The 22,757-nt window shown below is 56.8% G+C and overlaps 1 protein-coding gene across 1 annotated transcript in view; it reads left to right on the top strand.

Moving 5' to 3' along the window:
- Window positions 1-7,540: 7,540 nt before the first annotated feature.
- Window positions 7,541-22,757, top strand: part of ZNF385C (zinc finger protein 385C) — a 78,733-nt gene continuing 63,516 nt past the window's right edge. The window contains 4 exon segments of the mRNA XM_050715432.1: window positions 7,541-7,549; window positions 9,704-9,802; window positions 12,455-12,550; window positions 12,553-12,736. Coding sequence (XP_050571389.1) covers window positions 7,541-7,549; window positions 9,704-9,802; window positions 12,455-12,550; window positions 12,553-12,736 — 388 coding nt within the window.

Genomic DNA, 22,757 nt, shown 5'->3' with positions numbered 1-22,757 from the left:
TTCGCTTCATGCCACTTGTCCCCCCCAGCAGCCCCCAGCCCACGGGACCCTCTGCTCCCACCTCCTCGCGCAGCCCAGGGCCAGCTTGTCCTGTGATTAAAACAAGTCGAGAGCCCCACTTCATCATTCCAATTGCCTTGTCGATAAACAGGCATTAGCGAGGGCTGCTGGGCCAGTCCTTGCGCGCTGACACATCCCCCGTCAATAACCTCTGGATTTAAGCCTGTGGCTCGGAGCATCTTTGCTTATCTCAGCTCCCCAATGCGCTTACGTTCCCGGCCGTCATAACTCCCTGCCTGTAAGCGCAGTCAGGCACCATTAGACTCGGAGCGAACAGCTGCTGCAGCAACTTCTGCTGCTAAAAGTGCCACGAACGTGTTTTTTACCCTCTTCTTTGCAGGTGAGCTTCCCGCAGGTGAGGGCTGGGCATGGGACGGGCTCCCAGCCCCAGTTCCTCCTTTGCCAGCATCCCCGTGCCTCCTGCAGCCGTGCGCTCACCGACCTCCCCAGAGCCAGGGCAGCACAATGATTTATTTTTATACAGCCCATTTCATTTATCGTCAGTACATCAGAAGGCAGCAATTCACCTTTCAATGCGCCAGCTGGAAAAAAAAGAACAACCCTCTGCTCTGCTCTGCCTGGAAGCTTCTCAGATTGGCCCTTCCCGAGGCTGGGTATTTAACGGAGCCTTAGAGCTCAATCTGTTTAGCTTACCGAAAAGTAGCCTGAGATGTGACTTGATTACAGGGCGCGAGTACCTTCCCAGGGAGAAAAGTGCCAGGTATTAAAGGACTCTTTAACTTTGCAGAGAGAGGAATAATAAGAACCGAAGGCTTGGAGATAAAGTCAGGCAAATTGAAACTCAGAATTAGGTGCGGGTCTCCAGCAGGGAGGGCGCAGAGCGGCTGCAGCAGCAGCAGCCCTGGGTGCCCCTCTGCAGGCGATGCCCAGGGCTGGGGACGTGACCTGGGGGGGCTGCTGCATCCCACCCCGAGCGGATGATTTCTTGGGCAGCAGCAGGATCGGTCTGGTGGCACCAGAGGGCAAAGGGGCTGAATTTGCTTCCCTGGCACATCTTAAACTCCTGGTGTCTTGGCTGGAGCCTGGGCGTGCAGAGGTGACCTTTCCCGGGACAGCTGAAGCGCCCCTTTCCGTAACGAGGGAAATTCCAGCCTGGTGAAAACTGCGCATCGTGGAACAACTTGATCCCCAAAACCAAACCCCTTCTCCTCACGCTGCTTTTATCTCCCCTCTCCTCCCCCAGCATGTGCAGGAGCCTCCTCGTCTCTCTCCGCTCCGCAGTCCCCTGACCGCCTGCTGCACCTCTGATGATTCCCTCCCGGGAATTAATCGTGGCTGTTCTCATGTCAGGTTTCTGCTGGATTAAACAAGGGGATTAGCATCAAACAATTTCCCTCCCGCCCCAAGCGGGGAGGCAGGAAATGCAGTCGCTGCAGGTTTCTCTCTGCTCGGGCTACAGAAGCTCCCTGGCATAGGGACGGGTGATGCCAGCAGTGCCGGTGGCACGGGGGACATGTGCCCAAGGTGCTGTGGGGACATGGGGCCAGCTCCTGGTCCCACTCAGAGACTGAGCCCGGGCAAGTCAGAGGCTCCCTGAGGAGGCCACAAGAGCCAAGGCTGGCGAGGGGAGGCTCCCAGCTCCGCAAGGGACACGGCCGAGCGAGCACCGGCGATTTCCTCCCCGCTGCTCCTGCGTGCCTGGCCTCAGCTGTGGCCGGCAGAGGATGAAACAGTTTTGCAGGTGCAGAAGAAAAATCTGTCTTCCCAGCAGCTCCCAGATCTCAGAACCGGGGGACAATGACGCAGCTCAGGCCTTGACGCTGTGAACTTGGCAGGATTTATCCCAAGTTTCCTCGCCACCTAGGATCACAGCATCCATGGTCAGCACTGGGGCACAGCGCTGCCCTCTCAGCTGCTATTTAAATAACAATAATTATAAAAAACCTCTCATCCAGGGCATGTGGTTGATAAAAAGAACTGGTGCAGCTCCAGCCCTGCGCTCAGCGCAGACCTGACGGCTCTTGGGACCACAGCACCACCGGGGCTCCAGCCTGCTTCAGAGCCCTGCATCCCTTTTGGCCTGAATCTCCTCGGTTGCCTTCATGCAAGAAATATTTCCAGGGCAGCCAGGTCCCTGCTCGTGCGTACGGGGGCTCAGCTGTGCTGTGACTCCTCTGCGTTTGGTTTGGGCATCAGCAGACCAGGAAGGGAGGAGATGCAGCACAGTGGGGGTGTGAAAGCCAGGGACAACCACTGGAGTCTGCACGGCCCGGGGCTCGGGGGAGGACCAGGGACACAAAGCTGAAATATTGAAAAATTCCCAAACGAAATTTCATGCACCAAATATCGGGGCTGTGATTCTGCTGAGACCTGGCTTTATAATTGGATCTGTCAGAAACCCGTCACGCTTAACGTGCAGCTGTCAACAAGATGCGCTCTTTCTCGCTGCACGGCAAGGCTGACGCTGGTTTGCCCCCTCTCCCCGTCCCCTTTTAGGGGTTGGATCCGTGCTGGCAGCAGGGACAGCCCCGTCCCAGGAGCCTGGAGCTGCCCGGCCAGCAGAGCCCTGTCCTGGTGGACCCCCGGAGCTGCTCGCTGCAGAGCAAAGCCCTGCAAAAGCCCCCAGCGAGTGCTCTCAGCTCAGGTACCAGCAAACCAGCCTGGGATCCATCAGGCAAAGAAATGGGGATGCAACAGGAATATTTGGTGCATTGACCCTCCTCATCAGCTGATGTAAATTAGCTTTACGTAATTAAATGCTGACCCCAGATCCTCCTTTTCTTTCTCTTGTCCTGCTGAATTTGGTTTCTTGCTCTGGGAGCTGGGTGACTGCACTGGGTGGCTGTGGGGGGGTGAGTTACCACATTCCTTGCTTATTGCTTTGCAGGAAAAAGCAAAAAAAAAAAATAAAATGCTTGTCTTCAGCTTGTGCTTCCCAGGGCCCAAGCTCAGCTTCCCCCAGCCCAGCAGAACCTGGATCCCTGTAAACCCCAGGTTCCTGCTGTAAATCAGGGGGATCCCTGGCAGCTGGGAGGTGCTGAGAGCGGGGCTGGCTCTGCTGGGGCCATCCCTGCACATCTGCTCAGCAGCTGTCCCTGCTCCAGCACGTTCCTTGCTCCTCGCACCCATGGGGGCGGCTCTGCTGGGCCCCCCCGTGTCACACACCGACCCCTCTAATGTGTTTTGCGTCTGCTCGTGCCAGCACAACCTCACGGATTTTCCCATGCGGGGCACCCGTCCCGGCTGCAGGACCCCAAATCACGCAGCACCCAGAGGTGGCGCAGCGCATCCCTGCTCCTGCTTTGCTTTGGTGGCCATTGAGCTTTTCCTCCAGGTGCCTCCATTTCACTCCCTGCCCCAGGGGAAGGTTTAGGGACGAGGATGGGGACAGGGACGGGGGCAGGATGGTGCTGGTGATGCCGCGGTGGTGTCAGCGAGGCGTGGGAACCGAGCCGCCTGCGGCCACCAAGCACGCACGTGCCCAAGTGTTCTTCACCTGAGTAATCAAACTCTTTATGCAGTGTTTGATTAAAGGCTGCAAAACATATTACCTTTGATTCTTTCTCTTTATTTTTTGTTCCCTTCATTTGTCCCTTGGAGATGAGGGCTGCTCCGGCAGTTATTAGTCACAAAGCCCTAACCCCGCGCCGCATTCCTGCTATCTGAGAAATTAATTATTAATGGCGCATTAAACGGAGCCCTGGAAAGGGGCCCTGGGACACTGATAATCAGGAGCTAATTGAGGAAGAAATGAGATACCGCTCCCCTTGCAGAGCGAGGGCTGTGCAGCGCTGCGATACCCAAGGTGACCCCGCTACACCTCCCGGCCAAATGCGCCGGGCGCTGCGATCCCGAAACCTCGCTGCCAGCCCACGCGGGCACACACTGGTGTGACTGGGACACGCTGGGGTGCTCTGCATGGTCCCCGTGCCCTGCTGTGGCCGGGATGCTGAGCTACGGCCGGGATGCTCCGCGCAAGCGGTCACCGATGCTCGATGCGCTGGGTGAAACAGCACAGCCGGGAATGTCCCCGGGGACGCAGGGTGCCGGGACCAGCGGCAGCAGCCGTGGCTGGAGGAGGTGGAGGGATCTGTTGCATTTGGGGCTTTCGCTCAGATTTTTTCCAGGTCACCCGTGAGGCTGCAGAGAGCTGAGCCCAGCAGGCAGGACACGCTCTTTGGTCCTAAAGAGGCATCAGAAAGCTTCAGGGTTTGCTTTCGTGCCTTTCGTGCCACCATGTCCCGTCGTGGTGGCTGCGGGCTGGCACCTGTGGCCACCCCAAATCTGCCCTTTTTGTTAAGGGCTGCCTGCCCCTGGCTTGTGGATGCTCGGCCCCACGGCACTGCAGCCCCATGGCATTGCAGCCCCACGTCCCCTCCAGCACGGTCAGGTTGGGACCAGAAGTCCTGTGACCGGTGATGCAGGAGGGTTTACAGCCCCGTGTGCCATTCGTTTGGTTTCAAGCACATCACCTGGCACCCGCTGCGGGTTCTGGCTCTCCATGCCCCCCTTTCTGGCTGTTATGGGCATGCGTGGGGCTGGCAAACAGTGGCAGAGCAAACAGGGGGGGCTGGGGGGGCTGGCAGGAGCCTGCCCAGCACAGGAGGGCACAGAGCTCCCCTGCCATCCTTCCCTGCCTTCTGCAATGAGGGCTGAGTTATTTCAATCATCTTTTATTTACTTCTCTTTTACAGTTTCTCTGCACCATGGGCCTGTCAAGTTTCTCTTTTTTTTCCCACTCCAGCTGCATTAAAGTGTGAAAAACTTCTCCTTTTAAGCCCAGGCTAAATGGCAAACCTGTGCGAGCTGTACAACTTTCTGCAGCGGCTGGGGCAAAGCTGGGAAAAAACGCTACGGGGTGGATAATGCCCTGTCCTCACAGCTGGGGGGTTGAAAATTGCTGAGATTGCCTCTTGTATTGGCACCGCTTTGCCCACGGAGACATGGGGGGCACAAACACACCAGGGTCACGGCCTCCGCTCTGCCACTGTCCCTGGGCAGTTCTGTGCCTCAGTTTCCCCCAGTACAAACCAGCAGCACCGAGACCCAGCTGGGGCTCCTGGCACCTCCCCGGCACAGCAGAGCCGGGCGCAGCCGAGCCCCCGCAGCCAGGTGAGGCCGTTTGGAGGCTCCCCACCCTGCGGGGAGGCTGCTTTAAAGGCTGCTGTCCCCTGGGGGCTGCCTGGGGGAGGGCTGCTGACGGGGAAAATGAGAACTAGGCTTATTCTGTTGGGAGGTGGCCGTTGCTATTGCTGGAGTAGAGCTGGCCTCGGTGACATTTTCTGAGCCCCGGAGGCAGGAGTAACCTTCAGGAGGGGGCAGGTGCGTGCTGCTCTGGTGGCACGGAGGGACTGGGGGGGACAGCCGTGCCCCCCAGCATCAGACCCAGGTTATTTTTCCCCATAGGTCTGGCTGTCCCCAGTGAGATCTGTGATGACCCATCAGCCGGAGACCTGAGTGGGGCCACCGATGCTGCCAGCACCAAGTCCATGCTCAGGATGAGGCCCCCAAGCTCACGGTTCTGGCTCCCAGCTGCTGTGACCCCAGGTCCTGCGGGGTCTGGTGCTGCTCTCCCCACGCTGTGGGTGCTGCCTCCTGCCCTGTGTAGCTTTTTGGGGGTGAGCCTTGCTCTCCCTGCCCCTGGTGCCCCAGCATGTGCTGCTCCATCGCGGTGCTCCCCGCTGGGAAGAGCCAAGATGCAGCTGCTGGGTCTTGGGGCTTGGAGGACCAGGGAAATCTTTTAGCATCTTCAGCCCCAAATACGTGCATGCAGGGGGTGCTGCCAACGCCTGGCTGTCCCAGCCCCAATGCGCATCCCGCTCTCCCAACCCTCCAGCCCAGAGGTTTTTGGGGTTTGAACCCAAATGTGGGTGCAGGGCTGAGTCCTGCCCTGCTCCTGCCCAGCTGGGGCTCCCCGCATCGCACCCAAGCAGCCCCCGAGTCCTGGCATAAATATTTATGTGGTGACGCTCTTCTAAATATAAAGCTTTATCTGGAATTTCATTTAAACGTTAAGTGTAGATAATTTATTTATAATTAATGTAGACATCAAGTCCCATCTCTGGAATGCCTGTGAGCTTTCATTTATAATTGGGAGGTAAGTCAGAAGCTAGAGGCTGGGCCTCTTATCAGTTTGGGTTTAATTTTCCTCCTACAGCAAATGAAGCTGCTGCAATTCATCTCTCATTAGGAAGAAGCACAAAACTCCCCTAAAATAACAGTTTTATTGGGAACATGTAATAAACCCATCTCTGTTCCTCTCCTCGCCTTTGATAATGTTACCAGGGCTCACAGCTCCCTTCAAAGTGTTGCTCCAACTTAAAAATAAGTCTATTAAAAATTTAAAACCGCTTTTCTATACAATAAAATTTGCTCCCTGCAATTATGCGGAGGGACTAGTTATCTCGTCTTTTGTAGATTTTAATTAAAAGTTACAGCAGGAAGGGAAGAACAACTGCCATGCACTAACAGGAGCCTCTGCCGGAGCTGAGTTACCGGAGCCTTTCCTGGCTGGGCACCGGTTCGGGGGCAGCTCCGTGGCTGGGCGAGGACATCAGGATGTGACATTTGCACCAGGATGCTTGGGTGAGCAGCTGGGGATGAGGAATGGCTGTGGGGTCCTGGGGTGCAACCACCAGGGTTTTTATGTAGGGTCTTGGCGTGCAAACTCTGCCAGCAGCAGCGTGGCTCTGGGGACCTGGGTAGGGGCTGGTAGGGCACTACTGCCCCAAATATTTTTAATTTCTAGAAATCAGCTGGTCCATTGCTCTGCCAGAAGCCAGGTGGCCTCTTCCCCAAATATTTTTAATTTCTAGAAATCACCTGGCCCACTGCTCTGCCAGTAGCCAGGCGGCCGCTTCTCCCCGCTGCTGCACTCGGAGGTCCTTGAGCCTTTCCTCGCCAAGCCTGTTACCATGTAGCTGTGAAGCAGAGGCTTGGAGCAGCTCTCCTCCCGCCTGGATGTTTCACAAAGCTAATAAAACCATCAGCAGAGAAGGCTCAGCACCAAAAATAGCCAGCGCACGGGACGGAGCGGAGGCGGCCGCGGGAGCGAGCGGTGCCTGGGCAACCCTGTAAACACGAGAGCATCGCCAGGGCTCGCTTGTCCCCGGTGCTTGTTTTTGAAGTCATTCAATGCCCCCTGTTTCTTCCAGCTGCTGCTGGAGGAGAGGAGGGCGCGTGCTGGACACCCTGCATGGCTGCTGGCTCCTGTCCCCGCCATGGGGCTTGGAGCATCCCTGCTGTGGGGCTGGAGCATCCCCGCTGTGGGGCAGCCTCTGGGCTGCTCTGCCAGCCCCTGTGCCAGGATCTGCTGCGTGCTCTTGCTCCGCAAAACCAGGAGCCAGGTCCTGGGACAGAGATGGGACAAAGCCCCCGTGGCCCCAGGGTAGCCCTGGTGTAATGCTGGGAGAGCTGGCTCTGCTCGTGAGCTTTGGAACCATCTGAGATAGCTTCAAGGTTTGCTTTTCGTCCTCTTTTGCTCGCAGTTGAACCAAGTCCAAGCAATGGAAGCGTTGCAATGAAACAGGTGAGTGTGGTGCACATGGGCAGCTGGAACGTGGGCGTTTGGGTGGCTCGTCCCTTCTGGCACATGGGCTTGGTCACCGGCCTTGTCCTGCTGTCCCCAGAGCTCGGTGGCAGGAGGGAGATGGTCACCACAGAGGCAAGGTGTTGGCCGAGCTCAGGACACAGACGGGGATGTCCCAGCCCTCTCACCCTGTCCCTAACCGCAGCAGGAAGGTGCTGGTGCAGCCCTTGGTGATCTCCAACCCACGCACCCCGGGGTGCTCGCTGCTGTGCTTACGGCAGCACCTCGCAGCAGAGCGCTGAGATTCAGTTAACAAGGTAATTGCTCATGTACAAGGGTCTGCAAATGATTTAGCTTCACCTTTTTTTTTTTTTTTTTACAGCAACTTGTGCAGAATTAAAGCCTTGGCCCCTGAGGACTGTGTGGGTTTCCCCCAAACCCAAACGCAGGTGTGTGCCTAGGGACCAGTGCCCTCCCACGGAGGGGATGTGGGAAGGGAAGGGCAGGGCCCCCTTTTCCAGGCTGATTTCCAGTCCAATCACTGCCTCTGTCAAGAGCCAGGTAATTTGCTAATTGGGCTAATGGGCACAGCACTGGCAGGAGAGCCGAGGTGCTGCTGGCACGGGCGCGCTCACTCCGTCTTACTGGCTCATTGCTTTTCCAAGCAGTGGTGGAGCAGCCCCTGTCCTCCCACCTGTGTCCCCATCATGATGTCACCCAGCATGGGCCACCCTGGGGACACCACGGGAGCTTTGACAAATACCCTGCAGCCTGACAAAAACATCTTTAACCAGTTCTGGTTAAAGACTTGTCTCCCTATTGCCTCCCTTTTCTCCAGGCTGGGAAGATTCATTGATCTGGATTTGAAACACTTATGAAATCTTTATGGGCTTTTGCAAAGATTTTAATTCCCTGACAGTGCTGCTCTCACCAAAAAATATATATATATTTATGACTCAATGAGCAATTATAGGCTTAACAGCTGCTGAACGGCCGCAGCAGCTGCGGGAGCAGCTTGGCACAGCTCAGCACCACGGCCGAGGAGCCAGGGAGGGTTCCTGGAAAGCGGTGCTGGGACGGAGACCTCCCAGGATCAGGGCTGTGGGACCTGTGCTGGGTTCCCCATCCCTGGGCAGCTGCAGCGTGTCCCCTCCTCTGCCCACCCGTCCCCTCCAAGCCTGGGTACCGAGCAGCCTGTGGCTGTCCTCTGATGATTTGGGATGATTTTGGGACACGGATCATAGAATCACGGATTCAGCTAGGTTGGAAAAGGTCTTCAAAATCAAGTCCAGCCATCAGCCTGAGCTACCGAGCCCCATCACTAAGCCATGTCCCTTAGTGCCACATCCACGTGTCCCTTAAAAAACCCCAGGGACAGGGATTCCACCACTTCCCTGGGCAGCCCCTTCCGATGCTTCCACCCTCTCCGTGAAGAATTTCTTCCAAATCCAAACCTCCCCTTGCGCAACGTGGAACCATTAGTGCTGCGGAGGGGCTGGGGCTCTCTTGGTGGGACACAGGCAGGGCTCATGGTCCTGCGGCTCCACTTCTGGGCTTGGAAACATCACAAAAGCATCGTGGCCAGGACTGCCTTCAGCTCCTTCATCGCCCCTGCCCCGTGTCCCTGTGGTGTCCCCGGGCAGTGGCAGCCCCTTGCTGCTGGGGGCTGGGAAGCCCCCAGTCCTCCCCCACTGCTCTTAGGTTGCTGGCTGCTGGCTGAGCTGTAAAACTTCCCATTTGCTGACTGGGGATTGCCCAAGTCCATAAACACGAGGAAGAATGCCCTTTGAGCTTGGACACATGCCTGTTCCCAGCGTAAAGGGTAAGCTGCGGAGAGAAGCTGAAATCAGAGGAACATCTGGGAGCAGTAAGCTTGCGCCGATGCTGGTGGCTTTGCACAGTGCTGCCTCTTGCATTGCACGGGCCCATGCTGGCTTGCAAAAACTTCCCTTTGGGGACTAATTTTTCTTTTGGATGTCCAATGCTACGTAAAGAAATGAGCACGAGGGCATGGGGAGAGACTTTGTGGGTAAATGCAGCGAGACGGAGGGGTTGGAAGCGGCGTCTCCTCCTGCTAATCAACCCACAACGGTTTTGTGTGGTGCAGCCGGAGACGACCTTGCCTTTTGTTTAGAGGTTTGCCTTCAATTTCAGGACGATCTGCAGCAAACCAAGAGGCCCGAGGGCGACGAGCAACAACAAACATCCCAGGGAGAAGCTGAGATGCACTCGAGAAATGAGGTGTCCCTGGGGGTAGGGTAGCTCTGCTGGGATGCAGATCGAGGTGTCCCTATGAGGGTTGGGTAGCTCTGCTGGGATGCAGATCGTATGCCTTGCCTTTTTTCTCTGTGCCGTGTTTTTTTTTTTTTTTTTTTTTTTTTTTTCTGGGAAGAGAAGTTTATTTGCCATAAGTCAGGGTTTGTTTGGAGCCAGCCGAGGCTGTGGCTGCGTGGGAAGGAGACGGGAGTGAGATGCGGCTGGGCAAGGTTGTGTAGGAAAATAAAAGCAGATTGTGACGATAACGCTAGGGAAAACATTTGCGTGAGGAATTCAGCTGGCAAAACCCATTGGTGTGGTGGGGAAGGAGCGACCGTCAGAGCTGTGCCCAAAATCTCAGCTGGAGCAAGCCCATGGACCACTAACAGCGATTGATGGATCTGATTCCTGCCTTGGGACAACCACTTCCACCCCACCTTGGGGGTGGGAAATTTGATCCAAGTAGCACCCCCTACAGCTGCATTTCGTTACAAATCCCCACTCCTTCTGTAGGGGTGCAGGGTTACAGGGGAGCAGTGTAGATGCTCCTGCTCCTGGAAACCCAGGTTTCTGAAGGGATCTGAGCCCAGATGTCCAAGGGTTCAGGGCCCACCACCGAGCAGATTGCTGGAATTGCCTGGCTGGGGGCTCATCCTGCAGCCAGGATGCCCCGCAGGGACACGCAGGTGACAGCCCCTGGCACAATGTCATTTACCACCTGGTAGCTGAGCCACCCCACCAGGCCCTCCAGGCCCTCGGACCTCACTGCAATAAAAGTTATTTAAATAAATTCATTTCACTCTGCAGCTTCCAAACAGCTGAGAGGGCACACAAATGAGTTACCAGGGCGCAGCCCCTAAACCCGAATTCAGGTGCTGGCTCAGATCCTTAATAGGGACAGGCCAAAATGGGCATGGAAGTTTAGGTTAATTAAAAATATCCCTGCATGAAAGCTTGCTGGTTACCCTATGAAAACTTCAGGAGATGGGAATGAGGGCAAAGAAAATATCACATTGGGCTGAGTGGTGTGAAAGGCTGCCGAGGGGAGAGGGAAGGCAGCAATGACAGCGGATGGAGAGTCATCCTGGAAGAGGGGATACGGCCGGCTGTGTGTTTGTGCCGTGGTGGGAGGTGGGAAGAGGCTGCAGGGGTTAATGGGGATGCAAAAAGTGTGGAGGAGCTGCAGCCCTGTCTGCTCCTCGGAGAGGAAGGCTACGCCGTAATTGTCAAGTTCCTGACAGCCAAGGTAATGCAAGGTTTGAGATCCATTAGGCTGCCTGTAATTATTTATAGGGAGGGAAAAAAACCACCCAGCGTTGTAAAAATCAGATGGCACGGCAAATATATGCAACGAGCTTTGGGGAAAGGGTTCTTAAAAAACAGAGTAATTCATAACGAGAGCCAGCGGTGCTGCGCTGCTCTTCCTTGGGCCCCCAGCCCTGGCTCTGGTGGCAAGGAAGGGGCTTTTGGTCTGAGTGGGCAAAACCAAGAGCTGCAGGGCCACCATCCCGTGGTCCAGCATCCGGGGTCCCGAAACAGCTGCTGGAGAGGACTTGGTGTCTCTGCCCCTGATTTCCACCTTCCTGGGAGCTGGGGTGGCCCCACGAGCCTCCAGCCCTGCTGCAGGAGCCCGGAGCTCGCAGGCAGCAGCCTCCAGCCCCTCTGCCAGCAGCTCCTGGTTGCCTGATCGGACTTTTCCATCCTGGCATCAATTCCGCTGCTACAGCAGGGGCGAGAGTTCCCGGGGCTGAGAGCTCCTGAGCGCGTCTGCTCTGGTGTAGAGTGCTCTTGGCCAGGGAGCCCGGGAGGGCCGAGCAATTCCCTCGCAGCCGGGCTGCAGAGCTTAACTAGCAGTTTGCGAAGTGCTTTGAGATCCTCTGCGCGGCGTCCTGGAGGAGGGCAAAATGTGATTATGTAAGGCATCTAGACAGAATATTCCTCGGGGTGGGGAGCGGGGTCTTTTTTATACCTGCCCTCCTGTGTCAACGCCGCGTGGCCCCGCTTAAAGGTTCTGGGGGCCGCTGAAATATTAATAACAGCGACAGCGATAGGAAAACACACGCTTTTCCAAAAATGTTGATCTTAGCACAAGGCAGCTGCGTGTCAGCAAAGAAGCCTCAGCCTCGCGGGTGCCTTGTGCTCCAGCAGCGATGACTTGAGAGCAGGCAGTTGGCTCCCCGCAGGCCCCCCCTCCAGCCCGGCTCCGTTCTCCTCCTCCAGAAGCTGAGCTCCCCCAGCTCTTGCAGAGGCTCTGGGCACGACGCGAGGTGTTGTCCCCGCTGGGACAGCTCCGGGTCACACCTGGGGCAGTGCTACCAGCAGAGCCCTGCGGCCCCACTGGGGACACCGGTGCCACCTCCGCTGGTCCCCGTGCTTCAAGTTTATGCAGAATCGGGTGTTTTTCTGCTGCTGGCATCTGCAGGACTTGGGAGCTTCGGCCTGGAGGTGGAGGGGAAAGCTCAGCGGGCAGGATTGGGACCTGAGTGTGTGCATGACGCTGAGGCCACCGGGCACCTCTGTCCCCCCAAAACCTGGGTGCCCTCCCCGCTGCTCTGCTGGCTCACCCCCTTCTGTGCACCCACCTGCACCTTCCTGCCCCCCAGCACCCCCCCGGGAACGATGTGGGGAGCCCCTCGGGGGTGACCTGAGGCAGCAGAGCCGGGCTGGGGGGCCCCCACCTCCCCAAATCTCTGCCTCCCCAAACCTGCGGGATGCGCACGGTGCCGATGGGAGGGGAGGAGGGAGGAGGTGGGGGGGGACGGGACCGCGGCGGCGCGCACGCTGCCTTCATCCCCCCCCTTCCTCCTCCTCCTCCTCTTCCTCCTCCTCCTCCTCCTCCTCCTCCTCCTCCGGGAGCGCGCTCGCCCAGCCGGGAGCGAGCAGCCGGCGGGAGGATGCTGCAAACGGCGGCGGAGCCGGGCGGCTGGGCAGGTAGGGCGGCCGGGCGGGGGCGGAACGGGCTTTTTGGGGCAGCCGCCGGTCCTGAGAGCCCGATCCGGCCCGGGTCGAGGGGTCGGGATAGTTGTGGCCGTAGCAAAGTTGTCGGAAGACGGGGGATGCGCTGGCGAGGCGCGGAGGAGCCGGGGGGAGGTCGGCCCCCGGGGAGGCAGCCCCGTGCCCCGGCGGGGATGCTCCGGTTCCCCCCTCTCCGCCCCGGTTCTCCCCTCTGACGCCTGTTATGGGGCGAACCCGGCCGTGCAGAGCCGTGCACAGGGGCAGAGGGGTGTAGGAGGGGGGGGGGCGGCAGAGCCCCCGCTCCCACTGACCTCCTCGTGGGAAGGTGTGGAGACAGGAGGGAAACTTGTTCAGAGGAACTTTGCAGGAGCCCCGATCGCAGCCCTGTGCTGCCTTTTGCTCTGGAGCGGGACCTATAGGGGTGCAAGGTGGGTGCTGGGTGCCCCCCAGCAGCCCCAGCTCCCAGCCTGTGGCTACCGAGGTGGCGATGCTTTGGGGTGCGCCGTGTGCCACCCGCATGGGCACGCGTTGGGGTTGTGTCCGTGGGCATCGTCTGGGCCCAAACGGTGCTTGCCAGGGTGGCTGCGTGCCATCGGGGTGTGCGGCCCGACCTGCGTGGGTGCCCGTGGGGCTGTGCCCGTGGGCACCACCTGCACCCCGCTCGCACCCATCACGGCGTCCGCACAGGGCTCGCGGCGCTGGGGTTGCTGGAGCCACGGTGAGGTTGGCTTTGGAAATGGAGCCGCGGCTTGCTAGCTGCCTCCACAAGGGGTACTTGGCTTTTAAAGAAAAGGACTTTTGCTGAAGCCTTACAAAAGGGCTTTCTGTTAGCCAGCCGGGTAAGGAGCGCTGCAGCTCGGGGTGGCTGCGGTCTGGGGCAGGGCGCAGCCCTCCCAGGCAGGCGCAGGAGCCCGCCGATGGGCTCGCCGAGCAGCGGGGAGCTCGGCCACAGAAGTGGCAGCAGCATCCAGAAGACTGCCCGCACCATTCTCAGCCTTTACTGATCTGTTTTACTCTAAGCTGGAAGCAGCAGTGAGTTATCTCTGGAGCTTTTTCCGAGTCGTGTCGGGCTGGGATAGAGCTGGGGGACCTCTCCCCTGCTCGGAGCAAGTCGCAACGAGAAGGTGCCCGCCTGCGACCTGCCCTTGAAAGCGCAGCGGCAGAGCTGCTGGTGCTGCACGCCGGCTGTGCGGGGGGAAAACCGCCTCTTGCACAGGATCTGAACTCCTCTCTCTCCTCTGCGTGTGCCTGGTTTGTTTTTTTTTTTTTCATTTTCAGAGCAAATTTTAAAAGTGCGTCTTAAATGCAGGAAATGATTTTGCTTGAACCTAACATCCAGGGCCCAGGTTTAGGCTCCTGGAGGCTTTATGGGGCTGCTAGGTTATCTTCCCCCGTGCGAAGGGGATCAGTGCTGTCTCTGCTATCTCTGCTGCTCGAGCTGCCTGCTCCCGTGCTGGTGTCGCTGCCTGCACCGGGCAGCAGCAGCTTTTGGCAGGGCTGTGGCGATGTCGGGCAGGAGCTGGCCTTGTGCTGCTCGGCACGGAGCAGAAATCGGCTGCGTCTCCGCGATTAGCTGGGGCGGCCAAGCGTGGATTTTAGATGCTCTGTGCAAGTCTGTGGGTCGGCTTGTGGGGCACTGAGAACAGCATCAGTGGGAAGTGCCGCTGTATGAGACAGTCCTCAAATAAATGGGGCTCTGTCCTAGGCTTCCAGCCTGGCCAGGAGTTCCCGCAGCCACTGAAAGTCAAATCCATGCCCATTGACTTTTTTTTCTTTTTTTCCTTAAAGTGGCTGCAGGTGTTTTTCAATGGAGCCATCCAGCCAAGTGCCGGCTTCTCTGGCTGAGATTTGTCACTTGGCTGAAACAGCTCCGTGGGGGTGCGAGAGGAGCCACCCTGCTCCGGCGTAGCTGCCAGCGTACCTCTGCTGCCGATCAGCTCTCTCGCCATATGTAGAGTTCAGAATCAGGCTAGTGATAATGTCTGCTGTGGGATTTTTTTTTTTTGCTTGTTTTGTAATCTGCTGCATGCATTTAAAAAAAAAAAAAAAAAGACTGGTATAATCCTGTATGCAAATGTGCAAAGCTTGGCTCTGAGCTCTCGGGGCGGTTACGTCGTGCTGCGCGCTGACTTAACGCCGGGCGCTTTGTGCACGAGCCCGGCTCAGCTCTGGCATCGTGTCCTGCTCGACCTGGTCCCTGGCCTGGGCTGGTAAAGTTGCTGCCCGTTGAAGGAGGTTTTGCTTTGATGAAACGGCCGGCATCCTGTGCTGATAAACCAGGAGGTTGGTTTAAGAATAAAATGTGTTTGGCTCGCTGGTCCTCGGGTCTCGTCCCCTTAGCTGGAATATGCAGGGACTGATGCCGCAGCTGCAGCGGGTGAGGATCGGACCCTGCAACAAGCCTGTGCAAGGTGATGCTGTCCCATTAAAAATATAGTTTTTTAAATTATTTTTAAATTATTTATTTATTTATTTATTTTTGCCAGGTCCCATCTTTCTGCCTCTTCTCTCCTCTCTGGCTTTTCCTCTCTCTTTGAGCACCGAGACACCCAACTCAGACGTGCTGGCTCTATTTTTGCGGTCAGGAAGAGTACAAGCACCATGGAACCTGAGCAGTTGCACAGGGACATCACACCCAGAGCTGTGGGGCTTTCCCTTCCCTCTTGCAGTGCTCGCCATCAGGCTGTTTTGAGGCTGTTTCTGCTCTCTGCCCCATTTATTTGTGGTTGGCATCGTCTGCCTAATGCACTGGGCTGTGGTGGCATGGGAGAAGGCTGTGGGGTTAACTCAAGTTGTGTGATTTCAGGTTAAATCAAAACATGCTAAATCAAGTTGCTTTATGCTGTTGAATTTCCAGGATTGGAATCATACCTGTCCTGGAAGCCCTGGGCAATCTCCAAAGTGTGATGGGCTTCAAAATGAGGGAACCGGAGAGCCCCTCTCTCAGCTCCGGCCCTCGCAGACTCTTGTCCTTATTTCTCAGCCTTTCTGGGGCCAGTGCCAGACTTTTCCAAACCCAGAGCCCACAGTCTTGTGGGTCCTTAATTGTTCCTAGGGAAAAGAGAAATGCAAAAACATGCACCCCGAGCAGAGCAATGAAGCCCATGAGGGTCTACTTGTCAATTTAGAAATAATATTGTGATATACAAAGGCTGTTTCTTAGTGTGATGCTCTCAGATTGCCTCCAAAATAGTGTCATAATTTATACGTCAAGAAGGCCCCGTCAAGAATTATATCTGTGCTCTCACGGAAATTCACGCTGTGGCTGCATGGTAACAAGTGCTCCTTTTTTATTAGAACCACAATAATTTACTTGCGAGTCGTAAAAGAGAACCTGGGTATTTAAGGAGCCTCGGGAAGCTCAGAAGTCAAGCTGTGGCTAATGGGTGTGTACAGGGAGATCCTTGGCTTCCCGTGCAAAGCTTTCACCATACTTAAAAAAAATATATATGTATATATATAAAAAACACAACATTTTTTTCCCCCGATGGGGGGCTCATCATGCTGCTGCGTTGCAAGGACTGGGGTGAAGGTGGCAGAACGTCTTGGGGGGCTGCTCCCCAGCTCCCCCAGAGCCCAGCAAGCTGTGGGACCCCCCCCCAAAGGGGGCATTAAAGCTCTCCTGGGCTGCAGTGGGGGGCAGCTCAGCTGGGGGAGGGCTCCGGGGGGGCTCCCACCCTGCACCGTGGCACAGCTTGGGGCTTCTTTGAAATGGGAACGTTCCCGAGCTGTGATTTTCCCCGGCCTAATTATGGAAATTTTTTAATTAGGTGATAAGGAAGATCACTTGGAAATTGCAAGGGAAACAGTTTGAGGTTAAGTCCTAATCCGTGCCCGTGTCTGTCCGTGGATGGGGGCTGCTCCTTCTGCAGGAACCCCTGAAAGGGATGGAGGAGCAGGGGGGTCCCGTGGAGGCAGGGGTCTGCACCACTCCCCGTGGAAGAGCATCGGGGTTCCTTTAGCCAGCAGCTTTGATCCAGAAGGAATCAAACCGAGCTAGGTTTTGCTTGACCTGGCTCTGAGGCCAGTCTTTAATTTCAATTTAATTTTAATTGGGTTTATCGGAGCAGATGCTTTTATCCACGTATTTTTTTAGGGCCCGTGTTTGTACCTTGGACCCCAGGCAGAGGAGGAGCTGGGGCATCTCAGAGGGATGCCAGGCTTGGTCTCAGGGACACGGTGGCCCCAGTACCTGGCCAGGGCCGTGAGCACTTTGGGTATTTCTGGCTCTAACGTCTGGTCGCTGGCTCTTGCTCCGCATCGGCCGTGGGATGAAGGAGCTGTTGGTTTGTGTTTTTTTTTTTTTGCCAGCGTGAGGTCGGAGGCTGCCCCTCACCTCCCTGTCACCACCCGGCTCTTTGAGACCTCTGCTGCCTTTGAACTGGGAAAAGCTCTGCAGAGCGTGGAGGAGCAGGTCACTCCTTTGTGAACGTGGCAGAGGATCGAGAGCTTTTTAGGATTATTATTTTTTTTAATTTGAATATTTTTTTGGAGAGGTGTGGGATCAATGACCTGGCCTTGCAGGTGCCAGTTTGCTGAGCCATCAGCCAGAGGGTGACCACAGCCATGCCTGGGGATGCCTCTGGGGGAAAGGTTTGGTCCAAACGGTAAAGATGAGCTTTATACTGAAAAGAACAGCGGTGTTTTAATTCTTGTCCTCGTGGCTGGCTGACTAATTAGCAGCTTCTGTCAGCATTAAACCCTGGAAGTTTTCAGAGCAGTGGGTAGCCCTGCTTTTTGTGAGCTTGACTCTTTTATCTGGTGGTGGCACACGCATGTGGCCGGGCATCGCGCTGCGTCTGCCTGAGGATGGGACAATTTCCATTGCTGGCCGCTCCTGATGGCACAGCAAAGAGGCACACGGGGGCTCGAGGGCCACCTCTCTGCCCTGTGATGGCCAAAGCGAGGTCAGCGCAATGGGATGAACCTTTGTCTTTTTTTAACCCTGCAGAAAAGAGTTTTTGCTCCGTTCCCAGTGTTTTTTTCACTGCAGACAGAGCCTAGACCAGGATTTTTCGGCATGGCCTGGCTGCAGCCCAGGGGTGAGGTGGGGTTACAGCGGCACACCCGGTGCTCCCCACCTCCTGGTGTCCGCAGCATGTGCACGAGGCCAGTCCTGCAAGCAGGCTGCGCCCTCGTTGCTCATTTTGGGGTCTCCTGCATCCCTTGCCAGCTGCTTTTGGAAGAGGGACGGGTCCTGGCCTCATCCTGCCGGGAGCTTCAGCCTGGTGGATGAGGTCCAGCATCCAGAGGGATTTCTGGTCTCAAAACACTTCAATAGCTCTTCAGGCAGCAGCGTTTCCTGCGGTGGGGACTGTGCCCTGGTGCCAGCAGCCTTTGGGGTGGCTCCCTTCTGCAGGGTTTGGACAAAAACTGGTGCCTCATGTCAACAAACAGCTCCCTCTCCAAGGAGAGAAGCGCACAGAGGAGCTTATCCAGCAGCTGCCAGCCCTGACCACAAACAGGATGGATCTGGCTCGTGCATCGTGTCCCAGAGCTCCAGCGCTGAGCCCTTGCTGCTCCAGCTCAGCACCTCCAGGTGCTCCCAGCACCCAGCCACCCTGCACTCGCCGCCCACCCAGGAAGTTTTCCTGGGGGGTTTTCTGCCCCGGCGTGGCTCCAGCAGCCCCCGATCCACATCTGAGCAGCAGCACGAGCCCAGCGTCGAGGGGGCTGGCGGGGGAGCACGAAATCTGGTTGGAATTAGGGTGCATCCCTGGGGATCAGCCCGTGCACAGTGCTGGGGGGATCCGGGGGTTCAAGTTCTGCATGCAAATGTCTCCTGGTGGCCCCCACCAAACATCTTCCTTGGGGTTTCTGCAGATGTGTGTAATTGCTGGCACCTGAGATGGCGTAGAGCTTTGGCATTTGGCTCCCCGCGTGGCTCTGCTTCGGTATTTCCTGTGAGCCCAGGCGTTAATTCACGGGTACGGACCTTCGGTGAGAACTCAGCCGTGTTAGCAGGAAATAATTGAAGGCTTCGTACTGCTCCTTCGCACATCACCAGAACCATCCCCTGCGCTCTCCTCATTTAATCTGCAAGTCGCAAAGATGAAAAGAAAAAAGAGTGGTAGGAGCAGCAGCTAGGAATTAGTACTTAAAACTGAAAAGGGCAGATCAGAGGCATCACAACAGGTACGTGGGATGGAACGTGCTGTCCTCTCCGGGAAGGAATTTCATCCCCATGAGCATCCTCCTAACACCAAGCCTCTCCTTGCCTGGGCTGTCCCATGCCCCGCTCGCCAGCCCAAGGAGATTTGGCCACACGCTTGCCAGCCCAGCTCGAGGTCTCATCCCCCGCCAGGTTATAAATAACCCATGGAGGGGAATTGATTCTGGAGGACCTTTGCAGCTCCTCGTCCTGCCGAGCCTGCCAGAGGAGATGCTGGTGATGCTCCCCGTGCCACGACCTTGGGCTGCGCTCTTGGAAAACAAACCAGGAGCAGCCAAAGAGCCGCCAGCCCCGAGCAGCCTCCCCGCCGAGCCCGCAGGAAGGTTTTTTCGCTCGCTTGGGAGAGAAACAACCTGAGCCCAGGTGGAGCTGGATTTGACGAGGCTCCCAGTGAATCGCGGCCCCCGAATATTCATTTATTTATTTATTTGAAGCGTCGCTTTTTCCGTTAATGTCTGTCATCTGTTCCCCTCCCGTCTTCCGAAGCACAGCACATGGCGCGGAGAGGCGCACGCACACGGGCGCTGTTTATTTCGGTCAGGAGCGCCGCTGCTTTGCATCCCTTTGAACTGCTGCGAGCGTTTCAGCACAGAAGATTTACTGTGCGGTGTGTGGCTGAAGTTTCTTTTGAGGAACCCTGAAATGTTTATAGAGAGGGAAGGAAAAAAAAAAAAAAAAAAAAAAGCCCTGACAAGAGGAGCTTGTTACCAGGCCAGCGGCTGCCGGAGGATGCACTGGAAGCGGGGGGGGGGGGGCACGACCAGTCTGTGGCCCTGGGGGTCTCGGCATCAGGTCCCCCCCCACAGCAAAACCCTCCAATGCCCACTTCTGGGTGCATTTTATCACATTTATAGGGTGAAGCCTGTACATATCCCAACTCAAAATTTTCACGAAGTATTAGCAACTCTGCAGGCTTATTTTTTGAGCATCATTATGAAAGGACTTTAAGGATTAAATCGTACTCGGATTAGTCTTTGCTGCGAGAGGCGCGGTGTGCAGGACAAGCACTTTGGGGTGATTTGGGGGCTTCATGGGGGCTCCTGGGGTCACCATTCCTCTTCCCAGTCCAGGGGGGGCTGCCAGTCCTGCTTCAGCTCCAGGACATGGCTGTCAAGTTGGGGGACACCTCAGCAGCAGCAGCCCCGTTTTCAGCCTTGTTCCCTGGCCCCGGCTTTTCTAGGTTTGCAGATTTTCACCTCTCAATGTCAAATTTCTGTCCTCTCTGCTTTCCCGAGGAGGTAATTAGCAAGCAGGCATAATAGCGATTTAATAAGTGTGTCAAATTAGAGAGCCACTCGTGGTGTACGGCATGCTGTGCCTTTGGAGGAGCCCTTCCACAAGGTAGGGATGTGCCAGGCTGCTTTTTATGGGGAAATACAGAGCAACCTGCTCGCTGGGCACAACCCTGCGTGGGTTTGCTCTCGGCAGCGTGCGGGGCGGGAGGTGGTGGGGCCGGGGCAGGGACCTGGCGTGACCCCACTGTTTGAATCCACGCCGGGTGGTGAAAGCAGGGCAACCACAGAGGGGATTTGGAGGGGGAGCAACTTTGCAATAATTGGGGTTGGTGTTTCTGGAGGGAATGGGGAGCTGGGGCTCCGGGATCGTGCCCCCCAGCAGTCTCAAGGGGAGCGCGCCCAGCTCCGAGGGTGGATTATTTGCGATGCTCCATTAATGCTCATGAGGCACAACACGTTTCAGGGCTGAAAACTCCCGGGGCAGGATGAGTTCGCATTTAGGCAGGGGATGAGTCAAAAGGATTTACAGGAAGCCGGCAGCCACCTGCACCCCAGGGTGCTCGTGTGCCCAGTGTCTTGCTGCAGTGCTTGGTGCGGGCACGGCGCCGGCGAGCAGAGCATGGAGAGCCGCGGGGGCTGCCAGCATCCAGCTGCAGTCCAGCACCTGCCTGCCGGTCCTCAGCAGCGGAAAGGATGCTCAGTTCATCCTTACAAATGTTTATCTTCCTAAAGGTTCGGGCAAACCCTCTCTTTGGCGAGGAAGGCGGTGGTGTGGGCGCTTGGGAACTGTTGGCAGGCTGCGGAATTTCCTCCTCCTGGTGGGCACCGAGAGGCAATTTCCTACCGCCCCCCGACACCCAGACCAAAGGAGCTTTTTCTTCTCGTGCTGGCTGCAAGGAGCCCGGTTTCCCTGCGGTCCGGGCTGTTAAGCACCACGAGAAAAGCAGGCAGGGAGGATGAGGGATGCTGCGTGCTCAGGGCTTAGGGATGGGATGGAGCTGTGATCCCAAGGGGTGTGTGGGGGGGAAGGCGGCTGGGGAGAGGCTCAGGCTTGCGGCACATCGCTGCCTGCATCACTCATCACTACACCCACGGAGCCTGTTTTGGGCTGTGGATGGAGCAGAGGGGTCCCAGAGGTGGGGTAATCCCCCTGGGGGGGCACGGGCTGCCCCGCTGAGCCCTGCAGCCTGGTGTGCAGGGGGAGGACAGAGCCACAGGGTTGGGGGGGGGGCACAGACAGGGACTGGGTTGTGGGGGTCCCTCCCGAGCGGCCGAGCACAGGGAAGCGTTGTGCGCCCGCGAGCGAGCGGGGAAGGGGACAAAGGAGCCTCTGTGGAGGATTTGGCCTCTCTCTGCCTGCTCCAGCCCTCGGCAGCCGCTTTGCTCGGGTGTAAATAAATAAGTAAATAGCAGCAAACCCTGTGGAGCTCTGGGGCACAGGTCTTGGCTGTGATCATCCCCCTCCAGGCATCACCAGCTCCATCCCACTGTGGGACCACGCTCGGGCACCCCACGGTCCCGCTCCCGTTGCCGAGAAGGGTGTCAGCTCCTCTGCCCTTTCTCACATGCTGACAAGGCGCTGGAAAAGTGAGGGTTTTTTTAAAACATAAAACAAATAAAATTAGGTCTTCTGGTAAGGGATTAAATGAGTGCCCTCGGCTGTATTTATAGAAAGTTCAAAAGTAAATCTGTTTGCAGACTGAATAAATATTTTGCTCAGGCAGGCGAGATTTTCAGTTCATCTGTCTCGCAAAGCCTCGAGTGAGAGGGGAATTGATTTTCTTCAGCTTGAACAAGGCAAGCAACCCTTGAAACCAGATAGATAGCGAAGTCCCATTATCGGTTCAAATGGGGAAGCAGCTGGGAAATCATTTAAGGGAAAGTGAAAATGGAGCCGCTTTAGGGAGCAGCCCAAATCCCAGCGCCGGGCACGGCTCCACTCGGGCATCGCTGCTGCACAGGCCACCGCCAAAGGTTGTCCCTGCACCGTGCTCACCCTTGTCTTTAGGCTGTTTGGTAGCAGAATCCCAGCTCTAACAGCTTGCTAATTCAAGCACCTGGTGTTTGCAGCCCTGGGTTACTGCTAAGACAAGAGCTTAGCGCTGAGCTCTCGATAAAAGTCACCGCGGGGCAGCTCCGGCGTGACACCGACCTCCTGGGCTGCCCCGTCCTGCCTTGGACTGGGGCTGTCCCGCTGCCCTCCGCGTCATAAAAAATAAAAGGGAGGATTGTGGAAAAGAAAAACACCGCAAAGCCTTTGGCAGTGCTCTCCACTCTCTCTTGGAGGAGCCTGTTTTCCAAGGGCGGACCATGTGAGATGAATATTTGCCTTGAAAAACTGCCTCGGCACCACCCGGGCAGCCTGCAAATGCAGCCGAGCATGGGGCAGCCCCGGCATCACTCCACGCTCATCTTCCATCACCTTTTGTCCCCAGCATCGTCCTGCTGTGCCCCAGGCACCTTTCCAAGGTCATGGCCAGTGAGCGGGAGCCTGGGAAGTGGCCAAGGTGAGAGCAGTGACTTCCAGGGGATGGCACTGGGATGGGTGCAGGACACGGGGCAGGTTACAGCCGGAGAGGCTGGGAGCAGC

Source organism: Cygnus atratus, chromosome 25 (genome assembly GCF_013377495.2).
Source record: "Cygnus atratus isolate AKBS03 ecotype Queensland, Australia chromosome 25, CAtr_DNAZoo_HiC_assembly, whole genome shotgun sequence".
Classification (NCBI taxonomy): domain Eukaryota; kingdom Metazoa; phylum Chordata; class Aves; order Anseriformes; family Anatidae; genus Cygnus; species Cygnus atratus.
This window is presented reverse-complemented; position numbering and strand designations above follow the sequence as displayed.